We start from the raw sequence: 16,511 nt of genomic DNA, 5'->3' as shown, positions 1-16,511 counted from the left end.
TGTCCCCTTGGCGCACGAGAGGCTTGGCGAAGCCGAGCTTGCGGCAAACGAGCCGCTAAAGCCTGGCGACGTGGGCCGCAGTCGGCCGCCGCGCGTCGCGTCCCGAGCCGTTCGAGGCGCGCCGCAACGCGCCGTCGACCGCGACGACGCGCAGGACTTTTAACGCGCACTAGAAAAAACCGTGCGACGCCATGGACTGGCTCCCGGCGGCCGCCGCGCCGCTCCTGGGCGCCTCGCTCCTCGCATTGGTCCTAGTGCGGCGGGTCAAGGCCCGCAGCGCTCCGCAGACGCCGCAGCAACCCCGCCAGCGGCGCATCCTGCCCGCGCACGTCGCCTTCATCATGGACGGGAACCGGCGCTTCGGCGCGAAGCGGTTCGGCCCCGCGCGGCGGCTCGAGGGCCACGCGGCCGGCGGCCGCAAGCTCGGCGAGGTCGTCGACTGGTGCCTCCGCGCGGGCGTCGCGGAGGTGACGGCCTTCGCGTTCAGCACGGAGAACTGGCACCGGGACTCCGCGGAGGTCGCGCTGCTCATGCGGACCTTCGTCGACCAGTGCTCCGAGATTTTGAAACACGCGCGCGAGAAGCGCGTCAGGTGCGACGTGCTCTGCACGGACGCGACCCGCCTGCCCGCCGACGTGCGCGCGGCGCTGGAGACACTCGAAACGGAGACGGCCTTTGCCGACGCGGCGCTGACGCTCCACCTCGCGGTGTCGTACGGCGCGCGCGGCGAGATCGCGCGCGCCGCGCGAAAGCTCGCGGAGCGCGTCGCCGCCGGCGAGATGGACGCGGGCGACGTCGACGAGGCGTCCCTCGGCGCCGCCCTCGCCCTGCGGTCGCCGCCGGACCTGCTCGTGCGCACGTCCGGCGAGCGGCGGCTCTCGAACTTCCTCCTCTGGCAGATGGCCTACACGGAGCTCGTCTTCCTCGACAAGCACTGGCCCGAGCTCGCCGAGGACGACTTCGACGCCGTCCTCGACGAGTACGCGCGGCGGCAGCGCCGCTACGGCAAGTAGCGGGTAACTTCAACTTGTTGAACCTTATACCGAGGATCGACTTCGAGACGTACCTCATCGACCGGTAGCCGCTGGGAACTACCAACCCTTATGAAACCCTAGGCCGTCGGGTCGCTATCGAGGCGCGACAGCTCCGTCCGCGCGACGCGCCAGCTCAGCAGCGTGAGCGCCTCCGTGGCGATGTCGCGGAGCAGGTCGTCGAGCGTCCGCAGCAGCACCATGTCCGTCTCCGGCGAGTCGCCGAGCTGCGGCGCCGGGAAGCCGTAGCGCAGCGCGAGCTGGAGCTGCGTCGCGCCGATGAGCAGCGCCGTCGCGAAACTGCCGGCCTGCAACGTGCGCTTCACCGTCGTCGCGAAGCGGTCGTCGGCGCCCGCCGGCGGCGGGAAGTCGTAGGCGTCGCGCGCGTAGAGCCGCGCCGACACGGCGCCGGCGTACCAGCACGTCGCCTCCGTCGCGCCGCGGACGAGCACGGGGAGCACCAATTTGCGGCTGCCGAACGCCGACGCCCAGAGCGGCAACGGCACGCCCGCGGCCGTGCACACGATGGCCTCGAGGCCCGGCGCGACGACGCCGGCGATCAGGGCGTCGGCGATGATGAGGCCCTGGTCGTCGACGACGGGGTTCGTGAAGCGGGCGAGGATCTCCTTGCCGTTCTCCACGCCGGCGTCCCAGGCGTCGCGCAGCGACTCGCCGTCGCCGTCGCCGCCGTTCGCGGCGCGCCGGACGGGTGGTCGCACGGGTGGTCGCAGCGCGCTGCGCGGCGCCTGCAGCAGCGCCGCGGCGCTCGCGCTGACGAGCAGCGCCCAGGCGTGTCGCATCGTCAGGCGGATCGAGAAGTTGAGTTTGTCAACAGTGCTCAACGTCGGCGTTTTACTAAGGGGTCAAGCATGGAGATCGAGGGGCTGATCCGCGAGTTGCGCGAGGGTGACGACGCAGCGAAGACCGCGGCGCTGCGGCGTATGTGCACCCTCGCGTACCGCTTCGACAACAGCGGTCACCTGATCGCTGACCTGATCGCCGAGGCCGGCGGCATCCCGCCGATCGTCCAGCTACTTCGCGACGGGACCGCGGAGGCCAAAGCGCAGGCCGCGGTCGCGCTGGGCTGGCTCGCGTACTCATACGACAACCGGGATTTGATCGCCGCGGCGGGCGGCATCCTGCCGCTCGTCGAGCTTCTGCGCAACGGGAGCGCGATGGGGCCAGCCAAATTTCATGCCACGCGGGCGCTGCACAACCTCGCGTGCAACAACGCCGCCAACCGGGTCTTGATCGCCGCGGCGGGCGGCATCCCGCCGCTCGTCGAGCTCCTGCGCGACGGGAACCCGGAGGCCAAGCGGCAGGCCGCAAACACGCTGCGCAACGTAGTGGCCGCCAACAACGCCAACGCCGTCGCCGTCGCGGTGGCCGTCGGCCTCGAGGCGCTCGTCCAGCTCGTGCGCCGCGGCCGCGTGACCGTCGAGAAGCGGTCGGTCGTGCTGTTCGCGGGCGTCCCCGCCAAGCGCAAGGCCGCGCTGATCGTCGCCGCGCTGCTCCGCGACTGCGTCCCGGACTCGGTCCCGCGCGAGGTCAAGGCCCTCATCGGCCCCTACCTCTAGGACGAATCGCTAAAGAAGGAGGCACCCCGAACGAGCCCGACAAAATTGAACGTCACCACTAATGAACATTAGGACAGCTCGAAGGTCGCGCAGTTGCGTATCGCGAAGGCGCACTGCTTCTTCATCGTGGCGTAGGACGTGAAGTTCGAGAGGACGATCTGGTTGAAGCACGTGTGGACCACGGGGAGCGCGTCCACGCGCAGGGGGTCGAGCGTGAGCGTGAGCGGCGGAGAAAACCCGTCGAGCGGGATCTTGTTCGAGCCCGTCGCGAAGGCCAGGGCCCTCGCGCGCATGTCGTCGTCGAACTCGTGCATCATCTGCCAGAACCAGAGGCTCACGGCGTGGTCCGGCGCGAAGCCCTCGCCCTGGTGGAGGCAGTACGCCTCGAGCTCCCCCACGTCGACGTCGCGCCGCCCGTTCACGAGCAGGTCCAGCTCTTCCAAGGAAAACCGCCGCAGCAAATCCGGCACGACGCCGACCTCCGCCGCGCCGTCCAGGAGCGCGTCCATCTCCATCGCCGTCGCGTGCCGCGCGCGCCACCGCGCCACCAGGAACACGTACTCGTGCTTGTTGCGCTCGACGACCGCGACGGACCGCCCCCGTTCCTTGAGGTCGACCTCGACGTCGCCGCGCTGCACGGAGAACGTCGCGTCCAGACCGCCGCCGTCGTCGCCCAGGTCGTTGTCCAGGATCCACCGGAGCGACCGGTAGAACGGCCGGTCGACGCTCCGGACCTCGTCGAGCGCCGCGGCCAGCAGCGCCGGCGGCACGCGCACGACGGGCGCGAGCGGCGGTAACCCGCCGGGGAGGGGCCTCGGCCGCGGCCGCCGCGGCGAGTTGAACGCCGGCGCGGCGTCGCGCTCTTCTTCTAATCCGATGCCCCGGAGCGCGTTGTAGATGGGCGCGGCCAGCGGCAGATCCACGCACTGCTGGTCGAAGACGGCCTTGGCTAAAAAGCGGCCCAGGGCCTTGAAGTCGTCGACGGGCCGCCCCCCCTGCTCGTCGCTCGGCTTGAGCTCGAGGTCGCCGGCCGGCGTCTTCGAGAAAAACCCGAAATTCACGTCCGCGAAGCCGTGGCTCAGCGCGAGGTACCAGTCCTTCGTCAGGCCGCCCGAGTCGATGCCGTTCTCGCCGTCGTACTCGATCTTGAAGCGCTTGTTGAGCTCCGGCGCCGGCAGGCACCGGAGCGCGTCGAGCGAGTCGCCGCGGAGGTGCGACCGCCGGAGCACGACGAGGCACCGCTGCCCCTTGTCGGACGCGGGGGACGCCGCCGCGCGCGCGGGCGGCGGCCGCGTCGCGCTCCGCGGCCGCGACAGCTTCAGGTGCACGCGCTGGCGCAGCTCCTTGTGGAAGCGGTACCGCTTCACGCGGAACTGGGACGCGGCGTCGGCCCTGACGTCCTCGTCGGACAGCAGGCCCAGCTGCCGCCGCTCGTTCGACTCGTTGCGGAGCTCGACGAACTCCGGCGGCGCCGTCCGCTCGCGCCGCGCCGTCAGCCGGTGGAAGTAGAAGACGGACTCCTGGACGGGGTCCCAGCACTCGAGCCACATGTCGCCCCGGCGCAGGAGCGCCGCGTTCTCCGGCCCCGCGTAGCCGTCGTCCGCGCCGGCCCGCGACGGCGTCTTGAACGCGCCCGCGCGCCCGAACTCCGACGCGCCGACGCCGTTGACCGCCGCCACCGCGAACGCGTAGTTCGTGCCCGGCTCCAGACCGCAGGCGAGGAAGCGCGTCAGGGGCCCCGCGTAGAGCACGCGCCAGCCGCCGTCGCGCCGCATGCCGTCGAGCGGCGCGTCGTCGCACAGGCCGCCGTCGCTCTCGTCCTCGCCGTCCGCGGGCGGGCCGTCCGCGCGCCGCGCGCGCAATACATAAGTCCGCACGGGCGACCCGAACGTCCGCGCCGGCTCCCGCCACCAGAGCGCGATGGCCTCGCTCCGCAGCACGCCGGCCACGGGCACGTCCGGCGGCTCGGGCGGCGACGCGGACGTGCGGAACTGGCGGGCCGGGCTCCAGGCGCTCCAGCCGACGTTGTTCCGCGCGCGGCACTTGAACTCGAAGGCCGCGTCGGGCTCGAGGGACGCGACCAGCGCGCTGCGCCGCCCGCCGCGCGCGACGTCGACGACCGCGAGCGCCCGCCAGCCCACGGGCGAGCCCGACGCCGCGGCCAGGTAGGGCCGGTACGCGACCTCGAACTTGTCGATGAGCTCGCTCGCCGCGTCGCCGTCGCGCGTCGCCCAGGTGACGCGCAGCGAGTGGGCCGTCGCCTCGACGGTCGCGCCCATCTTCGGCGACACGGGCGGCCCGACGACCTCGGCGAGCGTCGACGCGCGGATGATCTGCCGCGTCTCGCCCCCGCGCTCGTCCTTGGCCTCCTCGTCGGCGGCGGCCGCGGCCCGCCGCGTGACGATGATGTCGCCCGTGGGCGAGACGACGCAGGACGCGGGGAACGAGCTCAGCTGCTCGCCGTCGCCGAGCATCTCCGCGCCCAGGGACCCCCTCCCGGCGTCGAAGGCGACGAGGGCCGACGGCAGGTGGTGCTTGGGCGTGCGCACGCCCGACAGCTGCACGGGCGCGCCGTAGTAGAGGTTGTCGACGCAGTACTTGATGGACCGCCGCTGGGCCTCGAGGCACGCCGCGTCCTCCTCGACCTCCTCCTCCGTCAGCAGGAAGCGCTCGCGCGTGCTGCCCTTGATGCTCGTCGCCCGGCGCAGGACGGAACGCGCGGCCCCCATGTGGTCGTCGGCGCCGGCTACATGGGGCCGCCCCCGGGGAGGTTAGGTCCTGAGAGCGCAGCCCATCGTCGGAGTACGGCAAGGAGTCGACCTTTGCTCGGCGTTGACGCCCTGCCACAGCCGGCGCCGCCAAACGCTCGCGCGCAGCGCTTGCAAACGCGCCGCAACGCGATGTCCGCCATGAACCTGCCGCCCGGCGTGACCGCCGCGGGCGCCGGCGACATCGCGGGCATGTCGGGCTTCAGCGCCGACCCGAACCAGCAGGCGCAGAAGCAGGAGCAGGACGCGCAAAAGGCCCAGATCCTCAAGCAGATCCTCACGCCCGAGGCTCTGGAGCGCCTCGGCCGCGTGAAGATCGTCAAGACGGCCAAGGCCGAGGCGCTGGAGATGAAGCTCATCCAGATGGCCATGAAGGGCGAGATCCAGAAGCAGGTCACCGAGGACGTCCTCATCAACATGCTCGAGACGGCCGGCGCCGAGGACCGCGAGAAGTCCAAGGTCAAGTTCGACCGACGGAGGGTCGTCTGCGACTCCGACGACTCCGACGACAACGACGACGACCTCATGTGAGCGGCGCGCGCGGGGGGGAGGCGACGCGGCGTAAACCCCCGCGGCGACGCGGCGAACCTCGCGCGACGTACGCCTGGAAACGGCTGTAAACACGACCGCGCCTGTCCTTCCGCTGTCGATACGATCGCGCATCGATGCGACGTACGCCTGGAATCGGCTGTGAAATACGACCGCGGTCGTCCAAAAAAGGTTAGGACGGCGCGGCCTTGAGGAGGTTGCCCCAGCCGTGGCTCGTCGGGAGCTCGCGGAGGAAGGCCGCGAGGTCGCCCTTGCACACGTCGCCGCCGTTCGCGTCGAGGCGGCCGAGCGCGTAGGCGAGCTCCTCGTCGCCGACGTTGCGGTGGCCGCGCTTCTCCTTGGAGATCTCCGACAGGAACGCGCGCAGCTCGTCGGTGGACAGCGACCCGGAGCGGTCGACGTCGAGGCGCCGGAAGAGGTCGTCGATCTCCGGCTCCGTGAGGTCGCCGGGCTCGCACGCGACGCGCGCGGTCCGGCTCGGCGCGCGCTTGAGGTAGTCCAGCGAGCCCATCTCGACGAGGCGCGACACGCAGCGGTCGAAGGCGAAGGACTCGTCGCGCCGGTCGCCCGTCATCTGGTACGTCGCGTCGCCGCCGATGACGTCGAGATTCGCCTCGTCGAGCGCGGCCTGCTTCTCCGCGTCGACGACGTACAATTCGCCGACGGGCGCCGCGGCCCGCACGACGACCTTGACGCCGTACTCGTAGAGGGCGTCGACGAGCGTGATGAACCGCCGCGCCTCGTCCATCATGCCCGCCTCGAGCCGCGGCACGTGCTCGACGAAGACGACGTCGAACGTCTGCGCCAACGCGTAGTAGTCCGCGTAGCCGAGCCGTCCGCCGCACAGCTCGTCGAACGCGAAGCGGCACGCGCGCGACCCCAACATGGCCTGCTTGACGGGCACCGTGCGCGTCGAGCCCGGGATCCGCAGGTCGATGGCGACGACGCGGTCCCCGCGCTTGGTGAAGCGCGCGATCGAGTCTTCGAAGCCGCCGACGTCGTCGTCGAGAAAGTAGACGTCCGCGCTCCCGGACGCGCCGATGACGAAGCGATAGTCCGTCGGCGACGCGTCCAGGGACACGGTCTCGCACCGCGCCTCGAGCAGCGGGATGAGCCTGTGTGGAAATCAACCACTGGTTTGGGGGCCCCCACCAAACTTCAGAACTCTCTAGCTCGGTCAAATCGAAGTCGATTCGGCTGATTTTTGGACGGATCGATTGCTCTCAGCGAGTTCTCGAAGCGCAGCGGAAGTGTTTGTGTCAAAATTCGAATACGCGCACATTGAAGTCGGGTTGAAGATTTGATTTCCACACAGGGATGAGCGGCTCGAAGACCTGGCGCTGCACGCCGTTCTCGTAGAGGTCCCTCGGCGCGCGGTTGCTCGTCGCGACGACGACGGCGCCGCTGTCGAAGAGGTGCTCGAAGAGCGACTTGACCACGAGCGCGTCGGCGATGTCCGTGACCTGGAACTCGTCGAAGCAGAGGAGCGACCCGCTTTGGAGGACGTCGAGCGCGACGGCCCGCATCGGGTTCGGGTGCGGCGGGCCGTCGCGGCGCCGCAGCGCGTCGAGCTTGCCGTGGACGTCGAGCATCATGGCGTGGAAGTGGACGCGCTGCTTGTTTTGCGTCGGCGCGACGTCGAAGAAGAGGTCCATCACATACGTCTTCCCGCAGCCGACGCCGCCGTGGACGTACGCGCCGACGGGCGCCTTGGAGTCGAGGCCGAGGAGCGGCGCCGCCTCGATTGTTTTCGCCCGCGGCCGCTCGGCGTCGTAGTCGTAGTTGGACCCGAAGCGGCTCACGACGGGCCCCGACGCGCCGCTCGGCCGGTCCGTGCCGCCGCCGACCGCGATGCCGAGGCCCTGCGCGAAGGCCGCGAAGCGCTGGCCCAGCGTCTCCGTCGTCGCCTCCTTCTCGAGCGTCGCGGCCTCCTCGCGGACGTTCGGCGGCTCGTAGGTTTCGAGCTGCGTCCAGACCCGGTCCAGGGTCCGCAAGGCCGCCAACTGGTGGTCGTCGCGGCGCAGCGCGCCGTCGGCCACGAGCGCCTCGTAGCGCGCCGTGGGCAGCGTGCTCAGCGCGTGTCGAGGAATGCTCGGTGCGTGTCGCGAAACGCGCAGAGCTCCGCGAGCGCGTATTAGCGTTGCGGCGGCTCCCCGCGCCGGCGCCATAGCTGCCGCAGGCTCGTGCCGGCTGATGTTGAGCTTGTTAACACGCTTTAGTGCAATATATCACTATGGGGCAGATCCGCTGCGCTATGGGGCTGCTGCCCCTGCTGGCGACAACCGCCGCCGCGGACGCGCGGCGGCCGCTGCGCGTGCTCGCCTACGGCTCGAGCCCGCTCACGGGCCTCGGCTGCGACCGGCCCGACGTCGACGCCTGCGACTTGGGCGACTGGACCTATACGGTCCACGACGGCATCGAGCAGACGCTCGGGTCCGCGGCCGTCGTCGACATGGTGAGCCACCTGCACTGGACGGCGCGGCGCATGTGCGACCACTTTTTGGACCGGCGCAACGCCGCGGCGCTCTTCGACGCGGGCACGTTCGTCTCCGCGGAGTCGCCGCAGCTCCGCGTCGGTCTAGGATCGACGCTCGCGGCGATGCGCGACGCGGGCGACCCCGTCGACGTCGTCGTCATCTTCGCGGGCCACGAGGACCTGCGGGGCGGCGCGACGCCCGAGGACGTCGGCGCGGACGTCGTGCAACTGCACGCGCACGCGCAGGCGCTCGGCGTCTCGACCGTCGCGGCGGCGATCCCCTACGTGGGCGCGGACCCCTACTTCTTCGACTTCCGGAAGCGGGTCCACGACGTCGTGCGCCGGTACTGCGAGGGCCCCCTGGTCACGCCGGGGAGCGTCGCCCTCTTCAGCGAGTGGCACGTCGGGCCCCAGGAGACCTTGTTCTTCACGGACCCGGAGGGCGCCTTTTTGGGCGCGCCGCCCGCGTTCTACGTCTCTTCCGGCGCGGAGCTCGGGCTGCGCGTGCTCGACGCCGCGAAGCTGCGGAACTCGACGCGCTACCGGTCGCGGGGCGCGCCGCCGCTCAAGTTCATGATCGGCCCAGGGCAGCAAAAGAGAGCGAAATTCCCAACTTCAAAGGCTCATATCTCGGCCGTTTTCCACTCGTTTTGGCTGATTTTTGGACGAGCGATCATCTCTCGGAACGGCTCGAAGCGTGGATGCTTTTTCCGGAACGCGCGCGCGCGGAACACTCACGTTGAAGCGACGTTGAATCACCCTTTTGCTGCCCAGGATCGGCCACGTGAACTACGACGAGGCCAAGGACTGGAGCGGGCGCCACCACGAGGACATCGAGATGCAGGAGATCCGGGTCCAGGGCTGGGAGCCGCGGCAGATGGCGCTGCGCGTCATCGACGAGGCCAACGGCCTCGGCGCCGAGGACTGCGGCTGGGACCAGGCCTGCCTCGTGGACCAAATAGTCAACGCGATCACGACGGATCTGGACATGGACGTGCACAACGAGCTCCACGACTACCAGCTGTTCCTGGCCAAGGACGACGCCGGCGCGCCCGTGGCCGACGCGCCGCTCGTCGTCTGCTGCTCGTCCTTCGGGGGCGTGCTCAACTACGAGTTCAAGGGCATGATGAAGCGGACGTTCGGCGAGACGGTGCACGCGCTCTACGTGCGCGACGTCACGAAGCGGTTCTACCTGGGCGGCGTGCGCGGTTTAGGCGGCGACCCGGGGACGACGGCGCGGGCCATCGCGACGCTCCTGGGGCAGCAGGGGCTCGCGCCGTCGGCGGTGTTGTGCGTGGGCGACTCCATGGGCGGCACGGGCGCGCTGTTGCTGGGCGCCCACCTGCGGGCGTCGGCCGTCGTCGTGACGAACCCCTTCGTCGTGCTCGCCGAGGACGACTTCGAGTTCCCGGCGAACCTGGACCTCCGGGAGCTCTGGCGGTCCGTCGGCGACGCGGGCTGCGGGACGCGCGCGACGGTCTTCCACGCGCTCAAGTGCTCGCAACAGTCCAAACTCCACAACATCTCGGGCAAGTCGCCGCCGGGCGTCTGCCGCGACGACCACCAGGCCCAGCTCCTCGCGCGCGCGTCGCCGTGCGTGGACCTCGCGCCCGTGGACGTCGACGTGGGCCACCACGGCTTCGCGAGAATGCTCCGGGACCAGGGCGACCTCAGCGCGGCCTTCGCGCGGGCCATCGACGGCGCGGCGCCCTGGGCGTCGCCCTGGGGCAGCTGACGGCTAGGTGTTAAAACAAAAGACAGGAAGCAGCGCGCGCGCGGGGGCCTAGGTGAACGCGGCCTTGCGGCGCGGGAGCAGGGGGAGCGTGGGCCCGCCGTTCGTGTCGGCGACGGTGAGCGTCGGGCGGCTCTTGCGGCGCGGCCGGCCGTTGACCTTGCGCGGGTGGTCGCCGAGCCACTGGCGCATGACGTCGACGGACTTCCAGCGGCTCGAGCCCACGCGGTCCCAGGGGTTCTCGCAGAAGGCGTCGAGGAGCGCGGCGCCGAGGGCCCGGCCGACCTCGCGCCACATGTCCGGCGTGTAACTATCCATCTTGAGCGTCGCCGGCCGCTCGGGGGACGCGCCGCGGTTCGCGCCCTCGCCGCGCGCGGCCGGCACGTGGTTCGTGAGCCGCCCGCTGTTGTAGTTGCACTCGAGCGTGTAGGCCCGGTCGAGGCCCGTGTAGCGGAGCACGGCGACGCGCGCGGCGCCCTCGGCGGACGCGCCGCCCGCGTCCGCGCGGTCGCGGCGGAGCATGTGCTCGCGGCTGAAGTTGCACGCGTTGTAGTCGAAGAAGCTCGAGTTCACGGCCAGGAGGAGCGCGTAGAGCTTGTTCTCGACCTGGCGCGCCTCGTCGTCGATGTGGTTGCCGTAGATGAAGACGCCCCGCTTCGTCGCGTGCGCGTGCAAATCCACGAAGAGCGCGAGCCCCGCGGGCTGGCAACTCGCCGCGCGCGCGAGGACCATGAGCGCGGCCTGCGCGGGCGCCGCGCGGTGGTCCGGCCGGGGCCAGTAGACGCGGTTCAGGTTGACGCCGAAGACGTCGTGGCGGTAGTGGCCCCGGGCGACGCCGTCGGGGTTCAGCTGGGGCACGAAGCGCCAGACGTACTTGCGCCGCAGCAGCTTCGCCCGGCGGTCGTCCGGCCTTAGCAGCAGCTCCAGCAAGCCGTCCAGCACGAAGGACGCCGGCGTCTCGCCCGGATGGACCCGCGCGCTCACGAGCACCTCGGGCTTGTCCGGGTAGACTTCCGGCCGCAGGCTCGAGCCGTCGCGCGCCTCGGGAAAGAGCCACGACGCGTCGTAGTTTTTGCTCTCGTCCACGGGCGGCGGCGCGCCGTCGCTGCCCGCGGCGGCGCCGTGGAGCACGTCGACGTAGGGGTCGAGCGTCGACTCGCGAACCGCGGCGGCGCCGAAGGCGTCCGTGATCGTCAGCATCTCCACGCGCCTTTTCTCGACGGAGAAGCAGAGCAGCTCGCGGTGGAGCACGATGCGCTCGTCGGCCTGCTGGGGCGTCTCCTTGGGCGCGACGGCGCCCGGCGGCGCGGCGCTCGCGGTGTTCTTGCGCTTCGGCGGCGGCGGGTGGGGCGCGGCGCCCGGCGGCGGCGGCTGCGGCGCGTGGACGCCCGCCGCGTGCTTCGCGCAGAGCGCGTCGTGCGTCGCGAGCGACTCCTCGTAGGCGTAGGGGTAGCAGAAGGCGAACTCGACCTCCTCGCCTAAAGTGCCGAAGTTCCAGTCGAACTGGAGGTCGCCCGTGCGGTCGCTCTGCTCCCGGTAGCACACGCCCGTCGGCAGCCGCTTCCAGCCGCCGTCGCCCGCGAGCCCCGCCCAGCAGGACGCGCCGCCCGCGGCCCGCTTCTCGGTCAGGCGCCGCACGACGGGCCGCATGCCGTTCTTGTAGAGCGCGCCCTGGCGCGACATGCCCGTGAAGCGGAACCGCGCGCCGCGCTTGTCGCGCTTGGCGATGCTGAGCTCGGCCTCGCGCTCGTCGCGCACGCGGAAGTAGAACCAGGTGCTGCTCCGCCGCTCGAACTCCGTGCCCTCGCAGTCCTTGGCGATCGTCAGCTCCCAGGCGCCGTCCTTGGCGCGCTCGGCGCTCTGGAGGTTGCCGCTGTCGAAGTTGCTGCTGAAGACGAGGCCGTCGACCTTCTCCTGGTCCATGGACGCCAGCCGGTCGCCGGCGCCGGCGCGGGGCGACCGAATGGCGGCGACGGTCCCAGCGGCGGCGCGCGCACCGTCGCGACTGCGAGCGGCGGCGCTGGGCCGACAACCGACGGAGGCTGCCGCCGTTGCCTATTCCACGAGCCACCCGTGCACCAAAAGGGCAGCATCTAGGCAGCATGGCGGCGCCATTACTTTGTTGAGCCATCTCCAAAAACCTTCTCGCAGCCCCATTGGTCTTGCCGCGAGTCCCACAAGGTCTTCTCGTGGTTCAAAGGCAGCCCCGCGACGATGGCGCGGCTGCTCGTCGCCGCCGCGGCCCTCGCCGCCGCCGCCGCCGCGCCGCCGCCGCGCCTGCGCGGCGCGCAACGCGCCATCGCACAGACCATCCCACACACACGACACTGGCTCGCCGGCGCCGCCGGCGACGACCCGGCGGCGGCCGACGACGCGGCGGCCGACGACGACGACCCGAGCTTCGTCCAGGGCTACTTCTTCGTCATCGTCATCGCCCTCGTGCTCTTCTGCGGCTGCACGTGCCTCTCGGTGAACGCGTGGCAGCCGGAGCACGGCGGCGCGTACGCGCGGCTCGTGGGCTACGACGGCTCCGAGAGCCGGCCGCCCGACGAGCAGCGCTTCGTGCTCCTGCGCGACTCGCTGGCGGAGAGCGGCGAGGCGGCCTGGGTCTGCTTCGTCTGCGCGTTCGAGAACAAGGCGCGCGCGCGGAGTTGCCTGCTCTGCGGCGGCGCGAGCGACCTCTCCAGGGCCTTCGAGGACCGGCTCCGCTCCCGCAAGGGCGACTCGTTGACCGGCAGCACGGGCTCCCGGGGCGCGCGCCCCCGGGGCTCGGACGCGCGGCCGCCGACGCCCGACGGTCTGTCCGACGACGGCGACGCCGCGCGGCCCTCGAACGACCGCTGCTCCGTCGAGCGCTGCTCCGTTTCCGGCCGCGGGTCGTCCGAGGGCGGGCAGAGCGCCCGGCCCCAGCGCTGCTGGCCCCAGCGGCGGAGCGAGTCGCCGACGCTCTCCGCGGAGGCGCGCGCGCAGGCCTTCGCGATCCGCCGGCTCAACGACCTCACGCTCCGCCAGAAGGGCGCGGCGCGGCGGCGCGTCTGGCAGCGCGTGCGCGACGGAAACGCCGTCCACTGGACGCGCGCGGCGCTCGAGGAGGACCGCCAGTCCCTCGCGTTCGTCGTCGACTTCAGGGCAGGAAAGGGTGCGAACTTCCCAACTTCAAAGGCTCCTATCTCGGCCGGTTCCCACTCGTTTCGGCTGTTTTTTGGACGAGCGATCAGCTCTCGGAGCGCTCGCGACGCGTGGATGCTTTTCCTGGCACGCGCGCGCGTGGAACACTCAGTCAAATTCACCCCGCCCAGGTCTCCGAGGCCGAGGGCGCGCTCGCGTGGAACCCGATCACCGCGCCGCCCGCGCCGGCCGCCGCGTCGGAGCCCGCGTCGTCGGCGGAGCCGCCGCCGCCGGACGACGAGGCGGCGGCGTGCTGCGCGTGCTGCGGGCCGCGCGCCTCGGCGCCGGCGCGGCGGCGGCGGCCCAACGGGTCGCTCTTCGAGCCGCGCGAGCCGCGGGGCGCCGCCGCGGTCGACGACGAGGACCTGGAGTACGTCGCGTCGCGGCCCTTCCGGGAGAAGCAGCTCTGGTTCGAGCGCGCGCTCGACGGGCTCCACGGCACGGACCCGCGGCGGCCGCGGAGTCGAAGTTACCGGCCCGTGACGCTCGACGTCCGCCGCGGCGCGTGCCTCTTCGACAGCCTGAAGCGCTTCGAGCAGCTCAGCGTGGACCGCCTGCGCAACGCGTCCGTGCGCGTGCGCTTCGCCGGCGAGGCGGGCATCGACGCGGGCGGCGTGTCCCGGGAGTGGTTCGACGTCGTCGCGCGCGAGCTCTTCGCGAACGGCGGCCTCGGCCTCTTCGTCGCGCGGCGCGAGAGCGGCTACGCCTGCAACCTCGACCCGCGGAGCGGCGACGCGCGCCACGACGCGGCGCGCGCGGCGCTCGCGCCGCGCGGCGAGCTCGCGCGCGGCGAAAAGATCGGCGACGTGCGGCTGCTGCGCTTCGCGGGGCGCTTCGTCGCCAAGGCGCTCCGGGAGCGCGTGACCATCCCGGCGACGCTGTCCTTACCGCTGCTGAAGCACGTGCTCGGCGTGCCGCTGTCCTTCTCGGACCTCGAGTTCGTCGACGCGGAGGCGTTCCTGAACTACGCGTGGCTCCGGGACAACGGCGGCGCGGAGGACCTGTGTTTGGACTTCACGATCTTTGCGGACGGCGACGACGAGGGCGCGCCGAAGACGCCCGTGGAGCTCGTGCCCAACGGCGGCGACGTCCCGGTGACCGACGACAACAAGGCGGAGTTCTTGGCGCTCGTGTTGAAGTACAAGGTGCTGGACGCGGTCGCGCCGCAGCTCGCCGCGTTCCTGCAGGGCTTCGACGACATCCTGCCCCGCACGTACCTGTCCGTCTTCGACTACCAGGAGCTGCAGCTGCTGCTGGGCGGCGTCGACGAGATCGACGTCGACGACTGGCGGCGCCACACGCGGTACCTCGGCGCCTTCGCGGAGCTCCGGGAGAAGCACCCCGTCGTCAAGTTCTTCTGGGACTGCGTCGACGCCTTCGACAACGAGCAGCGCGCGCGGCTCTGCCAGTTCTCCACGGGCACGTCGTCGCTGCCGCCCGCGGGCTTCAAGGCGCTCGTCGGCGACGACGGCCACTACTGCAACTTCACGCTCGCGTCCCTGCCGCGGGACCTCGGCGTCTGGCCCCGGGCCCACACGTGCTTCAACCGCATCGACCTGCCCCTGTACGAGTCCTACGACGAGCTCGCGAACTACCTCGCGCTGAGCATCCACCTCGAGGTCGTCGGCTTCACGATCGACTAACGCGAGGTACAAGTCCCTTAGAGGTTCACGGAGAAGCCGACGTTGCCGTGGGACGGCGCCGTGATGATGGCCGGCTCGCCCTCCATGCGCGTCTCGTCGTCGACGGCCGCGACCTGGAGCGTGCCGCGGCCCTGCTGGAAGCCGCCGGACACGTTGATGTCCGTGTCCTTGACGCGGTAGGCGAAGCCCGCGTTGACGGGCGGCGACGGCTTGTACTGCTGCTGCTGGAGCTGCTGGATCTCCGACGTGAGGTCCTGGTAGATGGAGAGGTAGTGCGCCTGGGTGGCGGCGGCGTCGAGCTGTAAATCGGCGAAGCGCTTCTTCGCGCCGTGCGCGGCGTCCGCGACGGCCCGCAAACCCTCGGCCTCCACTCCATAATCCCAGTCCGCGCCGGGCCGCTTCGACGCCGCGCAGGCGGCGCAGAAGGACGCGTCCGCGGCCGCGCGCGACGCGTACGAGTCCGCGGCGGTCAGCTCCGTCACCGCGGCGTCGCGGAGGAGCCGCACCTGCTGCCGGAAGAGCCGCTCGAGGCGCGCGTCGACGAAGCGCTCGAGGGCGCACCGCTCGCCGTCGTCGTCGGCCTTGGTCCCGTCGAAGGCCTTCAAAGCCGACGCGACGATGTTGTCGCAGCGTTTGCCGAGGTCGGCGACGACGTCGCCCTTGTCGAGCGTCGCTTCGAGCTCGCCGATGGGTTTTTGGGAGGCCTTCACGCCCAGGACGAAGCCCTTCGACGCCAGGTTCGCCGAGGCCGACGCGACGACGAAGGCGACGACGAGAGCCCGCATGTTGAGCATCGCGCCGGCGAGAGCGCGAGCCTCAAAGTCAACCAGCGGCTCGAGGCGTGAGCTCGGCGCATCGCAAAATCGACGGCCCGTCGGGCAGTCGTGCTCGGCGAGGAGCTCACCAGAGGGTGCCGACTTGGGAATTCCTTCGCGCGACGGTGATGCGGATTCCTCCGACGGCGATCACGCTCAGGCTCGAACAGAGGTCGCGCGCGCGCGTTCTCGGGCGCTAACGACGACGGGGGCGTTCGGGGCTCAGGTCAGATCCGCGCCCGCATGTTGCAGATCGGCATCACGCGCCGGCCGGCGAGGGCGCCGGTGCATCGAGTGGTTCAACGCCAAAAGGTCTATCAAAAATTGATTCGAGCATTCGTCTCGCAGACGGCGAGGCGCGCAAGACTGCTGCTGCCGGCTGCATTTGTGCTTGCCCAGCCCGCGTAGACACCTCGAGACGCATAGCGCGACGCTTACACACGCGACGACGATGCTGCGCGCCGTCGCGCTGCTCGCCCTCGCGGCGCCCGGCGCGCCCTTCGCCGTGCCCGCCAGCCGGCGAGCAGCCTGCCGGCCTAGGAGCGACGTGCGGCGCTCCGCCGCCACCATGAACGCCGTGACGCCGGCCATCGCCCGGGCGCGCATCTCGACGCAGGAGGAGCAGATCCGGCACCTGGAGAAGGAGCTCGTGACTTTGAAGGCCGCGGTCGTAGCCGGCAAGCGCGAGCTCCTCGACGTCGAGAAGGCGCTCGCGCCGTCGTTCCGCGAGACGACGTCGCGGAGCCTCGTCA

The 16,511-nt window shown here is 71.1% G+C and overlaps 7 protein-coding genes across 7 annotated transcripts; 4 read left to right on the top strand and 3 right to left on the bottom strand.

Annotated features, from left to right (window-relative positions):
* Positions 1-341: 341 nt before the first annotated feature.
* On the top strand, positions 342-1,013 carry AURANDRAFT_58856 (hypothetical protein; the record flags this gene model as incomplete). The annotated part of the gene is made up of 1 exon (XM_009036872.1): positions 342-1,013. One exon carries the CDS (start codon positions 342-344, stop codon positions 1,011-1,013), a length of 672 nt encoding a protein of 223 aa, XP_009035120.1.
* Positions 1,014-2,688: 1,675 nt separating this feature from the next.
* Positions 2,689-3,852, bottom strand: AURANDRAFT_12055 (hypothetical protein; the record flags this gene model as incomplete). Its single annotated transcript, XM_009036768.1, has 2 exons — positions 2,689-3,334; positions 3,452-3,852. Coding segments are annotated over 2 exons (1,047 nt in total), but the record flags the coding sequence as incomplete, so codon positions are not given.
* A 1,716-nt stretch (positions 3,853-5,568) lies between these two features.
* On the top strand, positions 5,569-5,907 carry AURANDRAFT_22946 (hypothetical protein; the record flags this gene model as incomplete). The annotated part of the gene is made up of 1 exon (XM_009036873.1): positions 5,569-5,907. The coding sequence occupies one exon, from the start codon at positions 5,569-5,571 to the stop codon at positions 5,905-5,907; it is 339 nt and encodes a 112-aa protein (XP_009035121.1).
* A 190-nt stretch (positions 5,908-6,097) lies between these two features.
* AURANDRAFT_22756 (hypothetical protein) lies at positions 6,098-8,093 on the bottom strand (the record flags this gene model as incomplete). Its single annotated transcript, XM_009036767.1, has 3 exons — positions 6,098-6,499; positions 6,575-7,040; positions 7,237-8,093. The coding sequence occupies 3 exons, from the start codon at positions 8,091-8,093 to the stop codon at positions 6,098-6,100; spliced, it is 1,725 nt and encodes a 574-aa protein (XP_009035015.1).
* Positions 8,094-8,179: 86 nt separating this feature from the next.
* Positions 8,180-10,136, top strand: AURANDRAFT_62797 (hypothetical protein; the record flags this gene model as incomplete). Its single annotated transcript, XM_009036874.1, has 2 exons — positions 8,180-8,970; positions 9,176-10,136. The coding sequence occupies 2 exons, from the start codon at positions 8,180-8,182 to the stop codon at positions 10,134-10,136; spliced, it is 1,752 nt and encodes a 583-aa protein (XP_009035122.1).
* Positions 10,137-10,184: 48 nt separating this feature from the next.
* Positions 10,185-12,056, bottom strand: AURANDRAFT_23587 (hypothetical protein; the record flags this gene model as incomplete). Its single annotated transcript, XM_009036766.1, has 3 exons — positions 10,185-11,174; positions 11,271-11,411; positions 11,520-12,056. 3 exons carry the CDS (start codon positions 12,054-12,056, stop codon positions 10,185-10,187), a joined length of 1,668 nt encoding a protein of 555 aa, XP_009035014.1.
* Positions 12,057-12,228: 172 nt separating this feature from the next.
* Positions 12,229-14,944, top strand: AURANDRAFT_71218 (hypothetical protein; the record flags this gene model as incomplete). Its single annotated transcript, XM_009036875.1, has 2 exons — positions 12,229-13,250; positions 13,433-14,944. The coding sequence occupies 2 exons, from the start codon at positions 12,348-12,350 to the stop codon at positions 14,942-14,944; spliced, it is 2,415 nt and encodes an 804-aa protein (XP_009035123.1).
* Between the last annotated feature and the right edge of the window lie 1,567 nt (positions 14,945-16,511).

Source organism: Aureococcus anophagefferens (genome assembly GCF_000186865.1).
Source record: "Aureococcus anophagefferens unplaced genomic scaffold AURANscaffold_5, whole genome shotgun sequence".
NCBI lineage: Eukaryota > Pelagophyceae > Pelagomonadales > Pelagomonadaceae > Aureococcus > Aureococcus anophagefferens.
The sequence above is the reverse complement of the archived record's forward strand: the minus strand, read 5'-3'. Positions and strand labels throughout refer to the sequence as shown.